The 18,948-nt window shown below is 42.8% G+C and overlaps 1 protein-coding gene across 17 annotated transcripts in view; it reads left to right on the forward strand.

Moving 5' to 3' along the window:
• CLASP1 (cytoplasmic linker associated protein 1) overlaps window positions 1-18,347 on the forward strand; it is a 155,319-nt gene extending 136,972 nt beyond the window's left edge. For all 17 annotated transcript variants that reach the window (XM_042878002.1, XM_042877984.1, XM_042877987.1 and 14 more), the window contains 4 exons: window positions 200-328; window positions 9,987-10,193; window positions 12,509-12,625; window positions 14,339-18,347. In XM_042878002.1, the coding sequence (XP_042733936.1) occupies window positions 200-328; window positions 9,987-10,193; window positions 12,509-12,625; window positions 14,339-14,425 (540 nt within the window). In that variant the 3' untranslated portion in view covers window positions 14,426-18,347. The remainder of the gene's footprint in view (window positions 1-199; window positions 329-9,986; window positions 10,194-12,508; window positions 12,626-14,338) is intronic.
• The last annotated feature ends 601 nt before the right edge of the window (window positions 18,348-18,948 follow it).

An 18,948-nucleotide genomic window follows, 5' to 3' on the forward strand; every position in this document is an offset into this window, starting at 1 on the left:
AGTCATTTTATATAAATGTTTCTGCAACAGAAAGCAAGCAGACCAATTCTTGTTTTCAGCTATTGATCACACTGCTTGATCCACTGGAGCTGGTAGAGCTACGTAAGATTTCTACTGCTTAGGGAGCCATGAGAATTTGCTTCACAGTGCAATTTTGTTGAGAAATTACATTCTCTAACATCAATTTCTCTTGACACAGCACTCAATACGAGCATTGGCACTGCGAGTCCTTAGAGAAATCCTACGGAATCAGCCAGCAAGGTTCAAAAACTACGCAGAGTTGACCATCATGAAGACACTGGAAGCACACAAGGATTCCCACAAGGAGGTGAGTGAGCCTTTTGGCACTGCTACTGGGAAAATAATATTGAAGAAATGTGAGATTTAACAAACAAGCATGCTGACCCATCTTGACAGTAGAAAAGAACAATATGAAATCACCTAAGTGCTGAAGATGTATACTTGCTGAAGCAAGAAGAAAAATGTTGAGACCAACAGACTCATTTTTAGTGTATTTGGAACTATCTGGAGTTGTAGGCCGTCTATTGGTTTTCCAGGGCTTGGTTGGTTGCTCTGGGAGAGGGAGGAGGGTGCATTTTTCTTAATTTATTGGAGCTCATTAAGGGCACTGTGGTCCCTCAATCTGCGCAGGGAAGGTTGGGAAATGTATTGAAGAACACTAAGGCTGTACTCCAGCAGAGCTGTGTGAAAATTATGAACTTGAGCCACATTTGAGAGTTTGAACTGTGGAATAACAGATGAAAATGGACAAAGAAGGCATGCTGCTAGAAAGAAGCTGAGGCAGTGAGGAGGAAGCCAAGGGAAGAGTGAAATGCATTTTCCTATTGCGAGAGAACTCATGCAAAATTAAAAGTATTCTGGTCTAAAAAATACAGGGACGTGATGGTTATATTGGAAGTAGATCAAAGTACATTAAAGGTCAGTCTTTGCAAATTGGCTTCCAAGATAGATCTTCTTTTCTATCTTACACGTGTTGCAAGTTTGAACCTGAAAAACAGCACATGAATTTCTGTCCATTTCTGCAATGACTTATTTACCAAACTTCTTCCTTTGAAATTTAAAGCTCTTCATCTTCCCTGCAAAAGGCTTGCCCTAAACTAGCAATGCTAAGTATCTCTGTTTTTGGCCATGGAAAAGATCACTGTATAGATCAGGCTGCTTCCAGATCATTGCATAACTGACACAATGCTGCATTAGGTGTGCATAGCAAAACTGTACTGTTTAAAAATCAAAACAAAACCAAATACACCCCCACAGGGAAGAAGGGACCTAACAGGCTGGATATCCCTTAAATACAAAGGCAGAAAATGTTTAATCCTTTAGTGAATGAAGACTGCCACAATCTGCCTGTCCTCCTCGATGCAGAGCTTTTACCCTTCTGTCGTTCTCAGTTCAGAGTAATAAGAAGCAGTTGTAAATTGATTTCCTGATAAAATAGTCAGACAAAACATTGTGTTCTGAAGGAGTGCCTTTTATTGGCAAGTTTTCCTGGTTACATACTTCTCATCTCACCTTGACTCAGTGCCCTTTTTTTTCCCCACAGAATCTTCCAAACTTACAGCACCTTTCAGATGGTCTCTGATGTTTTTTAATGTCCTTCAGAGCTCTCTGTCCTTGTATGACTGACAGTTTTTACTGAAATCAGGTGTAATGTTGACAGCATAACTTTTCATGTCTCTGTACTCCCCCACACAATGTACTTCATGTTTGTAGTATGGACAGGTTTTTTTTTAAGATTTGCATGTGAGATGCCTTCTGAGGAAGAGCAGAGAAGGATCAGCTTTTGTAACAGAAAGTAAAACTCAAGCCAGGAATGAAGAGTCATGAGTTCTGGCACTTCTTTATAGAAGAGTAAGTGTGAGCTGTATTGATCTCAGCAAGTAGCTGCTGTTCTGCACATAGCATTCCTTTGATTTTTTTTTTTTTTTTTCCCCAGTGGTTTTGCATAGCACTGTTATCATTAAAAAAGATCACATTTACAACTGCTCCAGTGAGACCTTTGGGTTATGGCTGTCATAGCAGGACACTGCAGGTGTAGTTCCATTTTTCTATCTCTAAGCAGTTGTTTGTACAGCTGTATTAAGTACTGGTACTGGTGGTGTAATAGGAGAGAACAGCCCAAAGAACGGGTGTTTGGTGTTATCTGGCATGTGCTGATATTAAAAAATAAAAAAAAAAAACACTCTAGAAATAAACCAAGTACATGATATTTGTATCCCACCCACTTTATCCACTGAGTTTGAGGATGTTGCCATTGTAACATAGTATTTTTAAGTCTATGTATGTCTATTTTCTCATCCCTGTGTAAATGGGGTTCTCAGAGCCAAAATGGAACTCATGAAAACTGGCATTTCTCTGTCAGTTTCAGGACATCAGCATTCATGAAGTTAAGAAAAGTTTCTCAGTCTTCTCTTGTGTGTCTACACGAACATACACCTGTGAAAATGCTGTAGGTATTTTTTACCTGTAGCTGGGATTTGTTGATTCCATTATGTCTGTTAAAAACAAACAAACAAAAAAACTGAGTCCATTTGGGTATGGCTCAGTTGGTCAAACTCATAGCCCTGGGCCAGAATGTCACAGATTCCCACCCAACAGAGGCTCTCCAGCTCCCACTCAGTGCTGACTTTGCAGCACTGCTATCTCCTGGGCTTGTGGAGGAGCTGCCTCTTTTGACTTGATCCCACTCAGTGAGAGACTAAGTGAAAATTCACCAGTTTGGAAGGCTTTTAGAATAGCTGAAGAAAGAATGGAAAGATCTTAGTCATCTGTCTTATAGTTTTACTTTTCACTGAAACTGAGCGATACTAAGAGCAGTGGATATACTCTCCTTAGACTACATAAAATAAAATCTTCATACTGTAAAAATGATTTGGAGGAAAGCTGCTATATAGTAAAGTTAGGAAAGTGCTAATTCCTGAGCAATGTAATGCCCTGACAGGAGGTCTCACTAGGGTTTGTTTCTGCCTTTGCATTAGAAAACAAAACTGGTTTGTGGTTTGAAATCATTTCAGACAGGCTGCATGAATCAGCAGAAAATTACTGTTTGGAGAGATCTGTACCTACTTCACTTTTGCTTACCTGAGTTTCCCCTTCAGCACAGGAACTGTTAATTGCCTGTATGTTATTGCTGCCATTTTCTGTAATGTTTGGGTAATGGGCAATCAGTGTAAAATGACCAAGCAAAGAAAGAGGAGTTTGGAAAGGAGCACAGTGCAGGGCCATTAACCTCAGATGGCTCCAAGAAGTCATTGCACTTAGAGGCAGTTCTTTGAAAATCAGTAAGAAAGTTAATTTGACTTCACAAATGCAATACTACTTGTGTTCAGCATGGCTATCATCACTTTCAGAACCCAACAGGCACCTAGGGAACCTGCTTTAGCTGGGGATTTGGACATAAATGATCTCCATAGGACCCTTTCAGCCCCTACAATCCTGTGAAATACCGTATCTTCCTCCATTTGAGTGCCAGTATCTAGCTAAAAAAGTGTCTGAAACAAAAGGGGCTGTGGTTTTATTACAGCTGGAAGCATCGATGTTATGTTAGCATGGTTGGATGTATTTGGATGCCTGAATGTGTTTTTGCCAAATCAAGCTGAAGCCTTTCAATGCTTGAATCTTTGCTGTGGCGAGAACTCTTTGGCCTTCTGTTGTTGAAGGCAAAGTGTAGCATCAATGAAGCAGCACAAGTAAGGGACACCAGAGAAGAAAATTTGGTATGAGGAGTGGATGCTGAGAGTTGTTGTGTGGGTGCAAGTAAAAATCAGCAAAGCACTGACCTCGGTGCAGGTCCAAAATTAACATAACCCTGGGCTACAGACTAGGAGACTCTGACTTGGGATTCATGTTTAGTTTGCACTTTTTAATGCTAGCCTCTTTTTACTCTGTTTGTTGTATAATAGTCTGCACAGTACTGTTAATTAAATGGGATGATGAGAAAAGTCAAGCCTGCTTCAGTCAGAACTGTAAATATTTATGGGAGTTGACATGTAAATGCCTTTCACTTACTTTTAGAGCATTAGAATGTAATTGAAGTTGTGGATGGTATTAAATCTTGTTGATTTTTATCACTCTTTGTTTGGAGTTACTTGGAAAAGAGCTGTCTTTCTGTTGCCAATTGGTTAATATTAACTCATTTGTTCCAGTGTACTTACTCACCCATAGCTAAGGAGAGATGCTGTGTGCTGACCCAGTACCATTGATATGACATTGCTACAGATTCATAGCAGCAAAATGAGCATAAGTTCTTATTCTTTACTATAGTAAAGTAGAAATCTTGTGAAAATGTTAAGGAACATCTTCACCATTGCTAATCATTGGACAGCTCATGCTTTGCTTTGTTTCTGCTGCTCTCTTTTTCTCTGCAGCAAAACCTGTAGACATAGCTGGTTGGTACTTTCTCAGTTTAAGGAAAAGACTTTGAGCCATGTATGAGGTACCTAACTTTGGTCTTTTACTATCCAGGAAATCCACAGGCATAATTAGGATGTAACACTCCTTGTTGTAATGATCCAAAGGAAGGTGAAAAGAGCAAACCACGGCTATCCATTAACTTTAATTGTTACTGGCTTGAGGTGCTTTTAGACTGACCCTTGACATTTATAAGATTATTTGCAAATGTCCTCCAATGATGATACACTCTGTGTCACTTTCAGTACAACATAGCCTACTAGAGAAAAATGCTAAGTGATCAGTCTTTAAGGTTAGTTAACTGGTAGCCCGTGCTGGAAGCTGCCGAGCACTGCAGTTTGGCAGTTGATGTTTTATTGTATACGTTTCTGTGCTTCCTCTAATTCCCGACACGTGAAATATTTAGCACCCAGGAGAAGCAATCTAATCTACTTCACCTCCTCTCAATCCCTTAATTTTTTTCATCTGCTTAGCGCTCCCCATTGCTGAGTCCACTTCCTGCTTTGAAACTCAGTGCTTAATTGTTTGTTCCTGTCTGGATTAGACTGTATACCCTTCAGGGATGGGAGTTTGCCTGGCTAGGCAGCGGTAAGCCTCCATTCCCTCCAAGTTACATTGTGCAGGCTTTAAGTAACCACCTCTAAATGCCAAAAGTTGGTTCTAAAAACAAAGTTGTGTGCCTTGTAAGCCCAAAAGCAAAACCTTGTTTTTCTGCCTAGTAAACTTCTGGTGCTTTACTTGTTTCACAGTGGAGTAAAAAGCCTCTTAAGGTTTTTGAGTGTTTTGTCTTTTTCTCTTAAAAACAACAACAAAAACATGCACTCCTTAATTCCGTGTGTTTTATAGAGGTGGTGCAGCTAGCATTTGTACTCCAGCTTGCAGTGTAATATGTACTCCCATACAACTCTCATCTAGGTATACGGGTGCTGCTCTACTCAGATTACGTGTTACACTGATGCCCTGCATAGCCTATGAAGCGGGCATGTTATTTGTTCAATGAGCCCACTAGGAAACAGCTTATGTTATGCCAGCAGAAGTGAGGCTCAATCTAGTCTCTAGTGTGTAGAGCAAAAGGTAAGCCTTTGGAAAGGAGAAAAACCTGCTTCTTTAAGGCAAAGTGCTATCGTTTAGATCTGCATTCCTGGTCTACCTGCCTTGTGTTGAATGGCATCAAACTATCCAGTTCCAGACATGGTTTGCTTTAAGCTTTTACTAGAGGTAAAGTCATGTTTGTGACATACCTTACACACAGCTTAGTGTCAGTATTTTTAAAGCACTTCAGGCTGTCCCTGGTCTTACAGATCTTGCGTCATAGGCACCCTTTTGAACTTCTTTCTTCCAGCTGTTATCATCATTTGAACACTCTAGTAGTTTTCTTCTGTGTTTTTGAAATAATTGAACATAATTGCATTAGGTTAGACAAAAACTCTGCTCCATATCCTACTTTAGACAGTGACTAGCAAGCATGCAGTGATTTTTCATCAAAGATTTCCTCCCTCCCTATCACAGAATCACAAAATGGCCAGAGTTGGAAGGGATCTCAGGGATCATGAATCTCCAACCCCCCTGGCCCAAGCTGAAAGTTCTGTCTGCTTACCTTTAATGGCTCTTCAGTGACCTTATATATTTTTTTTAATCTATTGTCTGCATCCTTCTATGACAGTGAGCTCCTCAATCTGAGCATGTAGTGAACAGCACTTTTTTTTCCCCACATTTAAAGAGTGTGCATTTTATGGATATAGTGATTGTGGTTTCTGCTGGTAGCTTGAACCTAGTGGGTCCATTCCTATTGCTTCCCCAGTGTCTTATCTTCCAATCTTCCCCCCAAAGATGGGAAGAGCTGTTGTTTGATGTTTGCCTCATTTCTTCCACTCTTTTTTAAGTTTGTTTTACTCTGGTCAGATTAAAACCCTGATTTAAAAAGATATTTGACTTTTTATATTGTATGTTATGTATAATTTGCAAGACATGGTTGTTATGCCTCACGGCAAAATATCTTCACTAAACTCAGCTATAATTGCATATCCTCGATGCCAAACAACCTGGCAGTTCATAGCTTTTGATAATGCGTTTCCCTCACTGCAGGAATGTTGCTGCCTTTCTTTGGCATTACTGGGGATGCAACTCTGGCAGGGCTGTGCAAGTATTCAGAGATAAGCTTTCCCTCATGGGTTGCACAGTTGGTCCGGATGGCTAAATGCTTTACTCTGTCAAAGCCAGAATCGAAGACCTTCAGGGCAGGACTGCTATTTGCATTGCAGAGTGGTGGCATTTGGGCTTTCTATGTCAGTGGAGATGGAGGAAAGGGCTTGTCCTCTGGGTTCTCCCACAGCTGGTACTGCCCTGCACCTTCATCTGCACCCTGTTTCCTGCTGTTCCTTTGCATGGCAGCTAGTTACCTGCAGAGCCTCTGAATCAAGCAAGCATGTAAGCACACGCTTGAGTCCCATTGACGTCAGTAAGATTCAAGCATGTTATTAAAGCCAAATATACGCTTAAGGGGGATGCTGAAGTGTGGCTTGGATGCAGATGCTGTCTGCCAGATGTGCTCTTGAAAGACTTGGAAATGTCTCTGGTGTTGTCACGTTTACAAGCTAGTATCAGCAGGAAGCCTTCTGGACATGAGTAATTTGCCCTTCTGTATTCAAAGGATGCGCACTGCATGGAGAAGTGATGTGAAATACCCAACTGCTGTGCAAATACAGCCAGATGCGTGCTAGAAATGGCCAGCTTTGTTGAAAGGAGGACTTGCGAAGGTGCAAGACTACTTATGTCTATACAGTTTTTCTAACCTACCCTATGATGTGCAAAATACATGGGACCTTCTTTGTACTTTTGACTCCTGGCTCATTTTGCAAAGAATTGCAGCTGTATTTCAAGCCTTGGTGCTTGAAATAGTAATAAAATTAAAACAAAGGTTTTTGTCTCAAGCACTCTCCTCATAACTGTGCCAGTAGTTGTAGAGCTCTGTCTCAGAGTTACTCACTGAAATTTTTACCTAATCCAAATTTACTGAAGTGTATTAGATGAAGTCCGTCTGTAAGTACATACTAAGATGCTATTACTTGTAAAATCACAGAATCACAGAATGGCCAGGGTTGGTAGGGACCTCAAGGATCATGAATCTCCAACCCCTTGCCACATGCAGGGCCACCAACCTCCACATTTGGTACTAGATCAGGCTGTCCAGGGCCCCATCCAATCTGGCCTTGAACACCTCCAGGGATGGGGTATCCACAACCTCTCTGGACCCACAAGGATAAAAAAAAAAAAAAAAAAAAAAAAAAAAATAATAAAAAAAAGTTTTTTTTTAGTAATTTGTGATAATGTGTGTAATGTACGTCTAAGTTTTCCTTTTACAAAAAGCATTTGGAGTTGCTAAAAGGCAAAATTCCAAGTGGTCAGTGTCTGGTCAGTTACAAAGCTTTTAATAAATATATATCTGTATGTTTATTTAGCTAAAATGACTTGCCTGTGAATGTTGTTGGGCTGATTATGAGGTATTCATACCCTCTGTAATTGCACTGTTATTTGTAGAGAGCTTGGTGTCAGCAGTATTTCAGTGCTAGGAGAGACATCATCAAAAGTTGCAGTGCCAAGAAGTGAATTTCTTTGAAGAAACCTTCTTACATTCCACAGGGACCTTTTGAGAGCCCCTGACTGCAGCCATTCTAGCAATTCAGTGCCACAGTACCAAACCTTGGCATTAGGTTTCCTTGAGTATTTGGGTATTTCTCTCTTCCACTCCCTCTCAAAAAATAGTACTTCCTCCTAAGCTAGCTAGCATGGAAAAATGTTAACTTTCATGCTTCTCATGTGTGAAATTGAAAAGGGAATTAGCAAAGAAATATCTGGAAGAGCTAAACAAGCATTCTGTTCTGCTTGGTTACTCATTCACAGATCTTGCAGGATGAAATCTTTTGAATGCTGACCACGTTGTGGATTGCCATTTTTGGAATGTGTTTTAACACTGTTTAATTGCTGAGAAAGGCCTGAGATAGATGAGTGTGTGGACAACTTCAGCAATCAGAGTCTCAGATTGGCTCCTGCCTGTGCCTTGCCTAAATACAATGTTTGTACCACATGAACCATCTAAAATCACTTTTATTGTTGGATGTTCCACAGGTGCACAAGTAACCTTTGGCCATACCTGTTTCAGGGAGGCAGCTGTCAACACGAGTAGAGGATCAGTCACTGTGTTGTAGCCATGATGATTTAAGGCTGTGGGTGAAGCAGGTTTTGTAGACGGGGATAATCTCTCTGTTACATCAGTAGTCTATCTGAGCTGGTCATTCTTCATTGCTTCTGTCTTAAAATCAATTAGTCCTTTCTGGAAAATGTTTTGTAGTCCAGGTAGAGAGAGATTGTTGTCCTAGTGAGGACTAGGATAAACTTCCAAATACTCCTGCTACATACGTTATCCACATTAGTTCCTTTCAAAAGTTCATCTTTTGGGGCTTTGATAGAGCTGTATTTGTTTATGAGTTGCCTGAGTCAAAGAGAAACCCCCAAGTTTGATTCCATTTTGTGTGGAAGAAGGGATTGAAGAGAATTCAGTAGTCACGGCTTCAGTCTAAGTGATTGACCTGTGGCTTCACTTGTTTTGGTGTCTTTTTTTTTTTCCTTATTGTCTGGGACACATTTTCCTTGAGTTTGTTGCCTGGCAATTGGCACATGCACTTGAAGAAAGAAAACTTGCTTCCCATCCTGTGATTTTTATTTTTTTTTTAATCCAATGACTGCAGAATGTAAAATAAACTCTCATAGGAGAAGAAAATCAGGTCCTTCCTCTTTCATCTAACTGTCCTATCCACTGGGGAACAGTGTGGAATCTGTGGATTTGCCTTTTCTGGGTGAAGGGTAGTACTGAGTTTAGGACCTCCCTCATCCTGTGTGTCTGCTTTACAGTGTGAAGCAGCTACTAAAGGTGGGTGCTGCCACTGTTTCCACTTGTCCTTCCTCTCATGTTTTATAGTGTCTCAGCACTGCCTTCATGTATTAAATATGCTCAGAGCACTGTTGCCTGGTTATAGATTATCCTGAATCTTGCTTGGCTCCATGGCCTGGATTTGAGCACAGCAGTGCTTAGCTGGGACTTGGCAGGACACACGTGTGCAGGCAGGTTTTCTCAGCTTGGACACCCAAGCATTCAGCAAGGCAGATGCATATTAAAAAGCACAACATCACTCATTGTAGTATTAAGCAATTGTATTTCGTATTAAGTTTAAGTTGATGGGTTTATGTTCCCTGACAGTGGCTAGAGTGCTGACCTAACAGGGCAGCAGTGCCTGTCTTTCTTGGGTGGTGGATGACTCTCAAACTTTGACATGGTTACTTCAGGCAGGAGGAACTGTGTAACACTGTCTGGCTGGAACAAACATGTCTCTGGAGGTAAAGAACGTGAATTCTTATACTTGATCTCCTCTCAGACAAGCCTCTTGCTGTTTTATTAATAAACATCCCCAAGTATTTCCTGGCATTCATTCCTAATATGCACAGGTGTTTTTTGCTGTGCAGCCTCATTAATGCAAGGTTTTGCTCTGCTTTCCTTTCAGGTCGTCAGAGCTGCTGAGGAAGCTGCTTCTACCCTGGCAAGCTCCATCCATCCTGAGCAATGCATCAAGGTGCTTTGCCCCATCATTCAGACAGCAGATTATCCAATTAATTTAGCTGCCATCAAGATGCAGACAAAGGTCATTGAGAGGATTTCCAAGGAATCACTGCATCAACTCCTTCCTGATATTATTCCTGGATTGTTACAGGTATAGAATCTCACATCACAAATGCTCATTGAGCACAAACGAACACTGAGATGTTCTGCACTTTGAGTGTACTTTGCTCATGAATTTGGAGCACAGCAGGACAGATAGGGAGGACTATTTTCTCTCTGAAATTAAGACTAAATGCTCAGTCTTCAGTCTCTTTCATAACCCTGGGTGGGGAGCTGTGTTTTTGCCAGCACTAAGGCTTGATCTTACATTGTGAATTTATCTTTCAGTGCTGGCTGTAGTGGGGTTGTATTCAGTCCCCTTGCACAAGCAGCTGGCAGGACTAAGCTTTTGGAGTGAGACAAAGCATGGTGAAAATAACAAAGGAGTGAACCAGTGTGTTTACTGGGGGGGGGGGGGGAGGATTGTGGCAAGAACAAATTGGTCCTTGTGAAAGAGTTCATACCTGTAGGCGAGTAAAACTTCAGTGGAGAATTAGGATAAAGAAGCATCCTTTTTGTGAGCATAAAGAGCAGAAGGACAAGGGCAAAGTCAGGATTTTCCCCGATGCATCCTAGTGTTTGTCCCAGCTTTGTCACATAAGCTTTTGCAGTTCTTTTCTTAAACTCTGGGAATCAGGCAATTCTGTATTGATGTGAACTTTTGTTTTAAGAAGTTTTTAGCCATTGTTGTTGGTGAGAACAACCTAGACAAGGGAGCTTCAATGCAGTGGAAGTGCTTGGGAACATCATGCCTTTAAAAGCACAAAAAGATATATTTGCTTTATTAAATGGCTTCCATGTCTTTGTGATTTTTCACCTTGGAGCTGCCAGTGTTATTTCCTTGAATGAGGAATCATAATGATCAAAGGAATCTACTTCTCATATTTAGAAAGTATGTAGGGATATGCACTGTGGCTGTTTATCTTGGTGAGGGTAACAGCAGTGGTGAACAGGCAAGGTGTGTCTAACAGTGCTTATGTGAATACAAGTGTACAGCTCAGCACCCCACAGCAGGATGCCCATGGCCCATGTGAACAGATAGGGATCTCAGTACATAAAACAGTCTTGGCTGTGCTTCTGTCGAGCACCTGGGTTTGGGTGCAAATTGCAGTGCAGAGCTCTTAGAGGGGTTTGGTGGGGAGTGATTGCAGTTCCTCAGTCTCAGTTGTTGTTCTTTTGGGTCCCACGCTGCAGGGGGAGCAGCCCATAGGCATCTCCTACTGGTGAGAGACAAAGCCCAACCTGGCAGGCCCTCGTAGGCATGGAGATGGGTGTAGCTGTCACAGTGATCTGAGGCTGGCAGAGTCACAGCACTCCTGCTCCTTCCACAGAGACATGCCCTAGCCACATACCAGACTGCTGTGGGATGAGGCACTGTCCGCATCTCCTGTTGAAGCAGGCCCTGATTGTTTAGAGAAAGGAATGCACCGTTAATGGAGGAGAGCAAGAAGAGGCCTGGCTGTGTTAGCGGTGGTTAGGCTGCCTGGTGAGGGTAAAGATGGGACACTGATATGCCTGCAGTAGAGGCCTTGCTGTGCTGTAGAAAATGAGGCATCCCAACAAATAGCTGGTGTGCTGACAAAGATAGTTTTTGTGTGTGACTCTGGCCTTTAACTTCACAGCTGCATCCAGACCAACTCCTGCTCTTTGGGATGTAGTGCTCTTTGAGTTTGCAGGCTGTAATGTCAGACTGCATTTTGGCCTTGCAGCTAGAACATTAGCCCTGCTAGTGGGCAGCCCCAGCCCTGTAGCATCACTCCTCATGGCTTTCCCAGCAAAAGAATAATCCATAATGATGATGACTTCTGCAATTTTGAATGCTTGAGTACAGTTATTCTATCCAAATGCTTATCTGGATAGAACATCTATTCACCAAACAATGTTTTGTTTTTCATATTCTAAATGATATAATCATTAGGCCATTTTGCTGAAGATTTCATCTGTCTTTTGCTCACCTATTTCCTTTAGGTGGTTGGGTTTGGGTCAGGAAAGACTTACCTGTGGGCACACTCAGAGCACTGTGTCCAAGATGTCCTGATGATCACATATGGCATAAGGTCATCTGAACTGGACACGGGAATGTGCGTAACTGATAGAATCCACCTGATTGGAAACTGTTCTTCCTTAATGACATAAAACCTAAGACATTAATAACTTATAAATTCATAGCCTAATATGAGGACATTACAGAAAGGATATTATATAGAATAAATAGAACGTGCTGGATATGCTGTATTCTCTTGCTCTTTGAGTGTTCATATTGCCAGAGCCTTTCTATTAATCTGGTAGCCTAAACTACTCTTCAGTGTATTGATTGGTAAGGATGTTGGTGTGTGCTGTTTGTGACCCTTTTTTCTTGTTTCCTAGGGTTATGATAATACAGAGAGCAGTGTCCGTAAAGCTAGTGTATTTTGTCTGGTGGCAATTTATTCAGTAATTGGTGAAGAACTGAAACCTCATCTCGCACAACTCACAGGAAGCAAGGTATGGGAGTATAATGCCTTTGGTATTATGACAACAGCCAGTGCGTTCATGCTAGCTCTGGGTCAAATTCCCTGTACTGTGTTAAACCCTAATGTGTTAGACTAACTGGTCCTGCCAACACCACTAGAGCAACAGATCTTGCCCAGCAGTGTGAACATTTCGGATCCTGCAGAGCAGTTTTTGAAGGGGATTCAGGGATTGGTTTCTTGATGCATTTGATCCTGTGCAACTGCAAGCTGCTACTGAGCTGGTCATTCCCATGACAGTCATGCTTTCCTTAGCTCTTCTGCATTGCATCGTTAGGTGAAAATGCAGTCAGTTGCATCAGCTGGCTTCACTTGTTAAAAAAAACAAATCTGGAATATTAAATTGTTTGTAGCTCACTCTATGGCTTGACAGTTAATCTAATGTGAAGAGTGGTGAGAATGCATGGTTGGGATGGGTGGGAGAGCAAGACTGCTCCTTTCAGCAGCAGGTCATAATTAGGGCTGGTAGAAAAGCAGGTGGAGCTTTGCTCTTAATAGCATTGCAGATGTGTCCTTTTCTTCTTGGACACCAGCAAATTTGAATGACTTTTCGAATGCTTTTCTACCCATGTTTATGTTAGAAGCAAAACTTGAATTCTGACCTGATGCTGCAGATGAAGTCAGACTTCAGTTCAGCTCTGTCCTTCAGACAAAAGCTGGCATTCAGGAAGCTGTCACAAGGCTTCTCCCGATTGAAGTCATAATACCTGAGATTTCTTTGCCATTTTAAGATCAATTCTGCATTGTTGTCTCTGAATGTGAAAAGCTACTTAGTTCAGAGGGCTTCGTCTGGATGTTTTGAACCAGTGGTTTCTTTAATGGGTAGGAAGCGTGGTTTAGGCTGAAACAGAACTGAGATTTAAGACACTTGGACTTTATTTCTGGGTTGTGTCCTTAAGTTACTTTCACCTCCCATTTGCTTTGGAAAAAGAGCTGTGGATGCTGAGACTTACCTCATTTATGTTTAGGCGGTTGGGAGATTCCTCTATAAAACGTTGTAGGGGCTTTATAATCCCAATATCCTGGGTGCCATGGATATATTCCACCACATAACTAACTGTAAACATGTGAGTAATTCTTCCGAGTTTATGCAGGCTGCCTACGTGTTTAAAGTTAAATACGTGCGTGAGTCATTATTTCAGGATCTGGGCCTAAGGTGGTAAGGCAGAATAAGAAAGCAACCCCTTGCAAAGGAAGTGCATAGTCATAACAGCTGCAGTTTCACTAGAGGAACCAAGTAGTGAAGATACTTAAATATCATTAAAAATGAATGCTTTGTGAAAAACAAAGCCCATCTCGCCTCTCTTCTCCAAGCATAGTGAGTTCAGGCTGTTTCCTAGGAGGGACCACAGCTCTTGGATTACTGCAGTGTGAGCGAATTCGTACCTGTCTGCAGCCCCACTGACCTTTGTGGGAATCCTGCTCACCAAGAACAATCTGCAGAGCTGAGGGCTGTGAATTGATGACTGCTGAAGTGAAACACAACTGTTTTTTTACATACAGTTTAAATACTATTAAATTAAAACTCAGTGGGACCAGGCTTCCTCTCCTGGTTCTGCATGTTCTGAAATGCCTGGTGCTAACTTGCTCTTACAGTGCTCACTGAATCTGTAATTAAGACTCGCAGTCGGTTTTTGTCCATCTGTTTTTCCTGGCATCTTCTCCTGATGTTTGTTGTTTCTTTCAGATGAAGCTACTAAACTTGTACATAAAGAGGGCCCAAACTACCAACAGCAACAGCAGCTCCTCTTCAGATGTTTCAACGCACAGTTAATGGAGATATGTGGACATATGTGTAGACTTAGAAGCAATCAACGGTGCCTCTCAGAGACCTTTCTGCTACTCTTCACTGGCGCACTTCATCAGCTAAAGGAGGCCATGCAGATATTTATTGCAATCAGTATTCTAGTCCCTTAAAGCTTTCATGTAAAACCTTACTGGTATTGAATGTAAAGGAAGCAAGGTCTGTGTTGCAGTCTTCATTAAAAATGAACAACAGAAAGCCATACTTAAACATATTGTATAGCCTGCTGAAATCTTGGAAATATGTTTAGGTTAGCATTCCAAAAGAGTCAAAAAACCTGGATACGCGTAAAAGTTAAACAAATCTTGGTTTAGTTCATACCCAGTTTTGGTTTCTGTGCGCTAGTTACTGCTCTTTCCCTGTGGCCGCAGCCTTTCTGGCTAGGATCTCCTCTTACAAGTCCTGTGGTCCTGTTTTGTACTTCCTATCGCAGCTTGCCTAATGTGCAGGGTTCTCTACGAGGAGATCTTTGCTGATGTGGCTGTGGTTCCAGCCTCTAATGCTTTAATACTGAGATATCAAGTGAGTAATGAAAAAGTAGGTTCTTTTTAAATATCTGAGTTTTCTGTATATAGTTCTTCTGACAGACCTCTGATGGCTGATCTCTCTAACTGCTCTCCAGCCAGCTGTGCTTTGTAGAGCAACTGGGCTCTCGCTACCTTCGTTGACTGTAAATATTTCCCCTCTTCCAACCCATTTGGCTCTTTCATGTGCTCGAGACTCTTCAGGTTACTTGTTACTCCCCAAAGGGAACCTCAGATGCTGTTCTGAGACTGGTGCCTGCATTTGGACATGAGCACAGTTGGTGTTGGATTGGGCTTGGGTGCATCCTTGGGTGGACAGTCAGAGCTGCCAAGGCTGTATTGCAGTGCTGCCTTGTGAGGCTGGCTGAGTTCTTCCTGAAGTCTGTAGCGTCAAAGGATTGATCTGCCACTTTAACCGGGACCCATCGATGTTGGTGGTAAATGGCTTTATCCACACAAATCCAGTGTGCTTTGGGCAGACTGTTCATCCAAGAGGACAGAAAGGGAATCTGAAGCTGGACAGAACAACCCTGTGGAAGCTAAGGGTTGGCTGGGATAGTGCTGCTCACCTGCTGCTGTTCCTGTCTTGTGCCCGAAGAGCCTGCAGTGCTGTCTTCTGCCTTTAGAAGCCTCCTTCTTCCCACGCACAACCCTGCTGGGTGCTTTGCATTTTGGAGGGATGTGCTAGACTGTGACACAGACCAGGTAAGAGCCAAACCAGCAGCAGCAGGTACCCCAAAGCACCGTCCTGCTCCAAGCTTCTGTTGGCAGTGGCTGAGTGCCTGCTGCCTGTGACTGGGGGGAGCAGGAGGATGCTTGTGCTGCGTTTGGCCCTAGGCTGGATCCTGGCTGACAGACAGGCCCACCCCAACCTGCCATGGATGAGAACTGGGTTTTTTCCCCCAGTGACAGTGATTGCAGGAGGGTGATGGACCTGCAGTGTGTGTTCCCAGGCTGCTCTCAGTGCCTTGGTCTCTCTGCAGCCCCCTTCATTTCCCCTTTGAGGAGCTGAAGGGACACCTTGGTAGCAGACTCAGTGGCAGCATGTGAGCATTGCCAGAACTGCAGCAGGGAAACACAGCAAAGAGGATAAAGCCTTGCGGCCCTCCGTCTCCATCAGTTTGTGCTCCTGTAGCTCAGCCCCAGCCATGAGGAGCTGTGCTGGAAGGTGCTGACTGGTGCAGCTCCAGAAAAGCTGAGGTTTGTGGGGCTTTCCCAGCCTCTCACCTGGCTGCCGTGGGAGCAGAGGTGACCTGCTCCTTATGTCATTGGGATGAGTCCAGGCTTGGGCTGGCTGCAGGGCTGATCCCTTGTGCTCCCCAGTGCTGTGGCAGGAGGGGAGTGTCGTGGTCTGGTAGTGGGATTCCTCCAGGCCCTCGCTGCTGGTTCAGAAGAGCCATCCTTGCTTGGGAGAGGATTGGCTGCTCCATGGTTGGTGTCTCCCTGTCCGTGGACCATTCCTTTTCAACACCTTTCAGTATGCTTGTTAGAGTTTTGTGTGTTTGTTTTTTTTTTTTTTTAATTTTTTGAATGATTCAAATTATTTTAGTTTAATGTGAATTTATTTTCCCTTTTGAGGAAACATTCAGCCACCTCGTTGGCAGCAGTTAGCTGTCTTGTTTGAATTTTAGTAGTGGGTTTGGGGTTTTTTTTCCTTTTTTTTTTTTTTTTTTTTTTTTTCCAATTTTTACTCTAACTGCTTACTATTTATGACTCTCTTTCTCCCCATCTCAGTTCACCATCTTCTGTTCCAGTCCTGGGGTTCAGCAGTCAGCATAGCTGACCACATGGCGCTTAGTTCCTCCCAGCTGTGATGGAGCTTTTTGGGGGTTTTTTGTTTTGTTTTGTTTAGGTTTTTTTTGAATGGCACACTGTAGCAAACCTCCAGGAATTGAATTCCTTCTCAAATGATTTTGTGTTTTATAAAATCCTGTTAGTATGCACTGAGAGTGAACGCACTGTAATGTCCCTGAACTGACCCTGGCGCCTGTGCTGACACTAAAGGAGTTAACAGCTCGTCCTATGGGAATAGGTGTGAAATCTGCCATGCTCTGTGGCTGCAGAGGTGAACGCCTGTTTCTCAGATACCATTGGCACACTTGGGGCTGCAAAATAGTAGAACCAGGCCTTACTTTCGTAATCAGATGCCGTTCTGTTTGTCAACAGATGCTCATTGTGTTCCTTTCTTTCATTACGTGAGTCAGTCGAGGACTGTTCATCCTTTGAGTACTCTAGAAGTATGTTATACCTGTATACAGTAGGGGGCATTCTGCTTAGGTATTTATAAAACATTGCGTATAATGTACATAGTAGGGTCGTTTAGTATGTTGAACATGATCTTTTTTTTTCCTTTGAAGTACTCAAAGGGCTAGCTCTGAATGTCACCTCTCTGATCTCAGCATTCTGACTTCAAACAGCTGTACAATCGTTTTGTTCTCTCTTCAGCAAGCATAAAGGTCTCTCTGGCTACAGACCGCAGTGTCCACGCATGTTTGCAGAGAACGATCTGCATGCGGGCAGTGCCTCACCGCACCGGTGAAGCTTGTGTTCACCCTCTCCCAGCAGTAGCCATCTACTGCAGCTGCCTTTTTTTCCTTGCTGCCCATTATGCAGGGCTTCAACTTTTCATACTTTAAAAAAAAAAAAAAAAAAAGTGTTTTTCTTTTTTCCTTGCCCACCATGCTTTAAGTCTAAATGGGAGAGAACTCAGCAGACAGCGAGCGGCTCCTGGCTGCAAGGTTGCAGAGATATCTCAGATGCGGATGTGTTTTTCTGCCATTGGCTGCGCCGGTGCTCTGTGGGCATGGGCGAATATGGATCCATCTGCCCCCTGGTCTGCGTACTGTAGTTCTCATGTAGTGCAGAATTATCGAGGCATGTGGCTTTCTTAAGGTACACTATGTGTGCTTGCCTGGATTACAATACGAGACTGTCTTTTTTTATCGCTTACTACTAGCTTTCCAATAACCTCTATAAGTAACCTAACTCACATCTTTGTCATCCGAACCTTTTCTCCCCACCCCTTTATTTATCAAGCATAATATTACATGCTAAGGGACAGGAAAATAGACCTTTGTAGAATACAGCAGAACAATGTTGCTAACAATGTTTGAAATGGGAATTAAAACCTCTCTAAAAACGCCAGCCTTGAGAAATGACTTTGTTGGCACCGTGTTCATGCGCATGTATTTTTTTCTATTTTTTCCGCTTTTGTCATGTTTCATCCATATCTGTATTTATATCTTGTTTGTTTCACTTTTGAGTGTATCATGGCAATTGTACAGATGTTTTTTGTTAACATTTACGTGATAGAATTTGCTAAAAAAAAAAAAATAAAATAAAATAAAACCTTTTGAGTTTGCCCTAGAGCAAGTGGAACTTGGGTTTGTTTTCAGGAGAGGAGCATTAATGGAGGTGCGTTGTCCAGCACATCTCCCACTCCAGCAGCCTTTGCTTGTAAAAGTTTTGCTCTCTGTGAACCTTTTGCTTCTCAAGGATTCGCTCTCTGTGTTGAAAAATACACTGAACCTTTTGGCAAAGGGCTGCTGCTGCCTCGTGCAGATGGACCTCCTGTGTTGTGTGCAGGAACAGGGACCGGACTGCAGCTCTGGGAGTGGGGACTTGGCACATCTTGGAGATGGAGCTCTGTCCTGATGGAGCAGCCATGGGACTGCAGGGCCAGGCATCTGTGGCTCTTAGAAAGGGGACAGATGACAGAGCGCTCGTGTCTGTGTCTTGTAAAGCTCCGCATGTGGGCTTAATTTTGCCATAGAGTTGTGGGGGCTTTGGAAAAGCTCTGAAGGCTGAGGCATCACAAATGTGGTTTGAGATGAGCAGCCTGGACAGTTGGATGTCACTAACAGTGCTTAAAGGGTCAGTCCTTGGAAAACCCTCTTGGGAGGGCTTAGCAGGGGACCACCCTGCAGATGCAGAGCATCTGTGTACCACGCCTGGCTTCCACTGGCTCCT

Source organism: Lagopus leucura, unplaced genomic scaffold (assembly GCF_019238085.1).
Source record: "Lagopus leucura isolate 7727_CA_CO unplaced genomic scaffold, USGS_WTPT01 Super-Scaffold_100019, whole genome shotgun sequence".
Classification (NCBI taxonomy): Eukaryota; Metazoa; Chordata; class Aves; order Galliformes; family Phasianidae; genus Lagopus; species Lagopus leucura.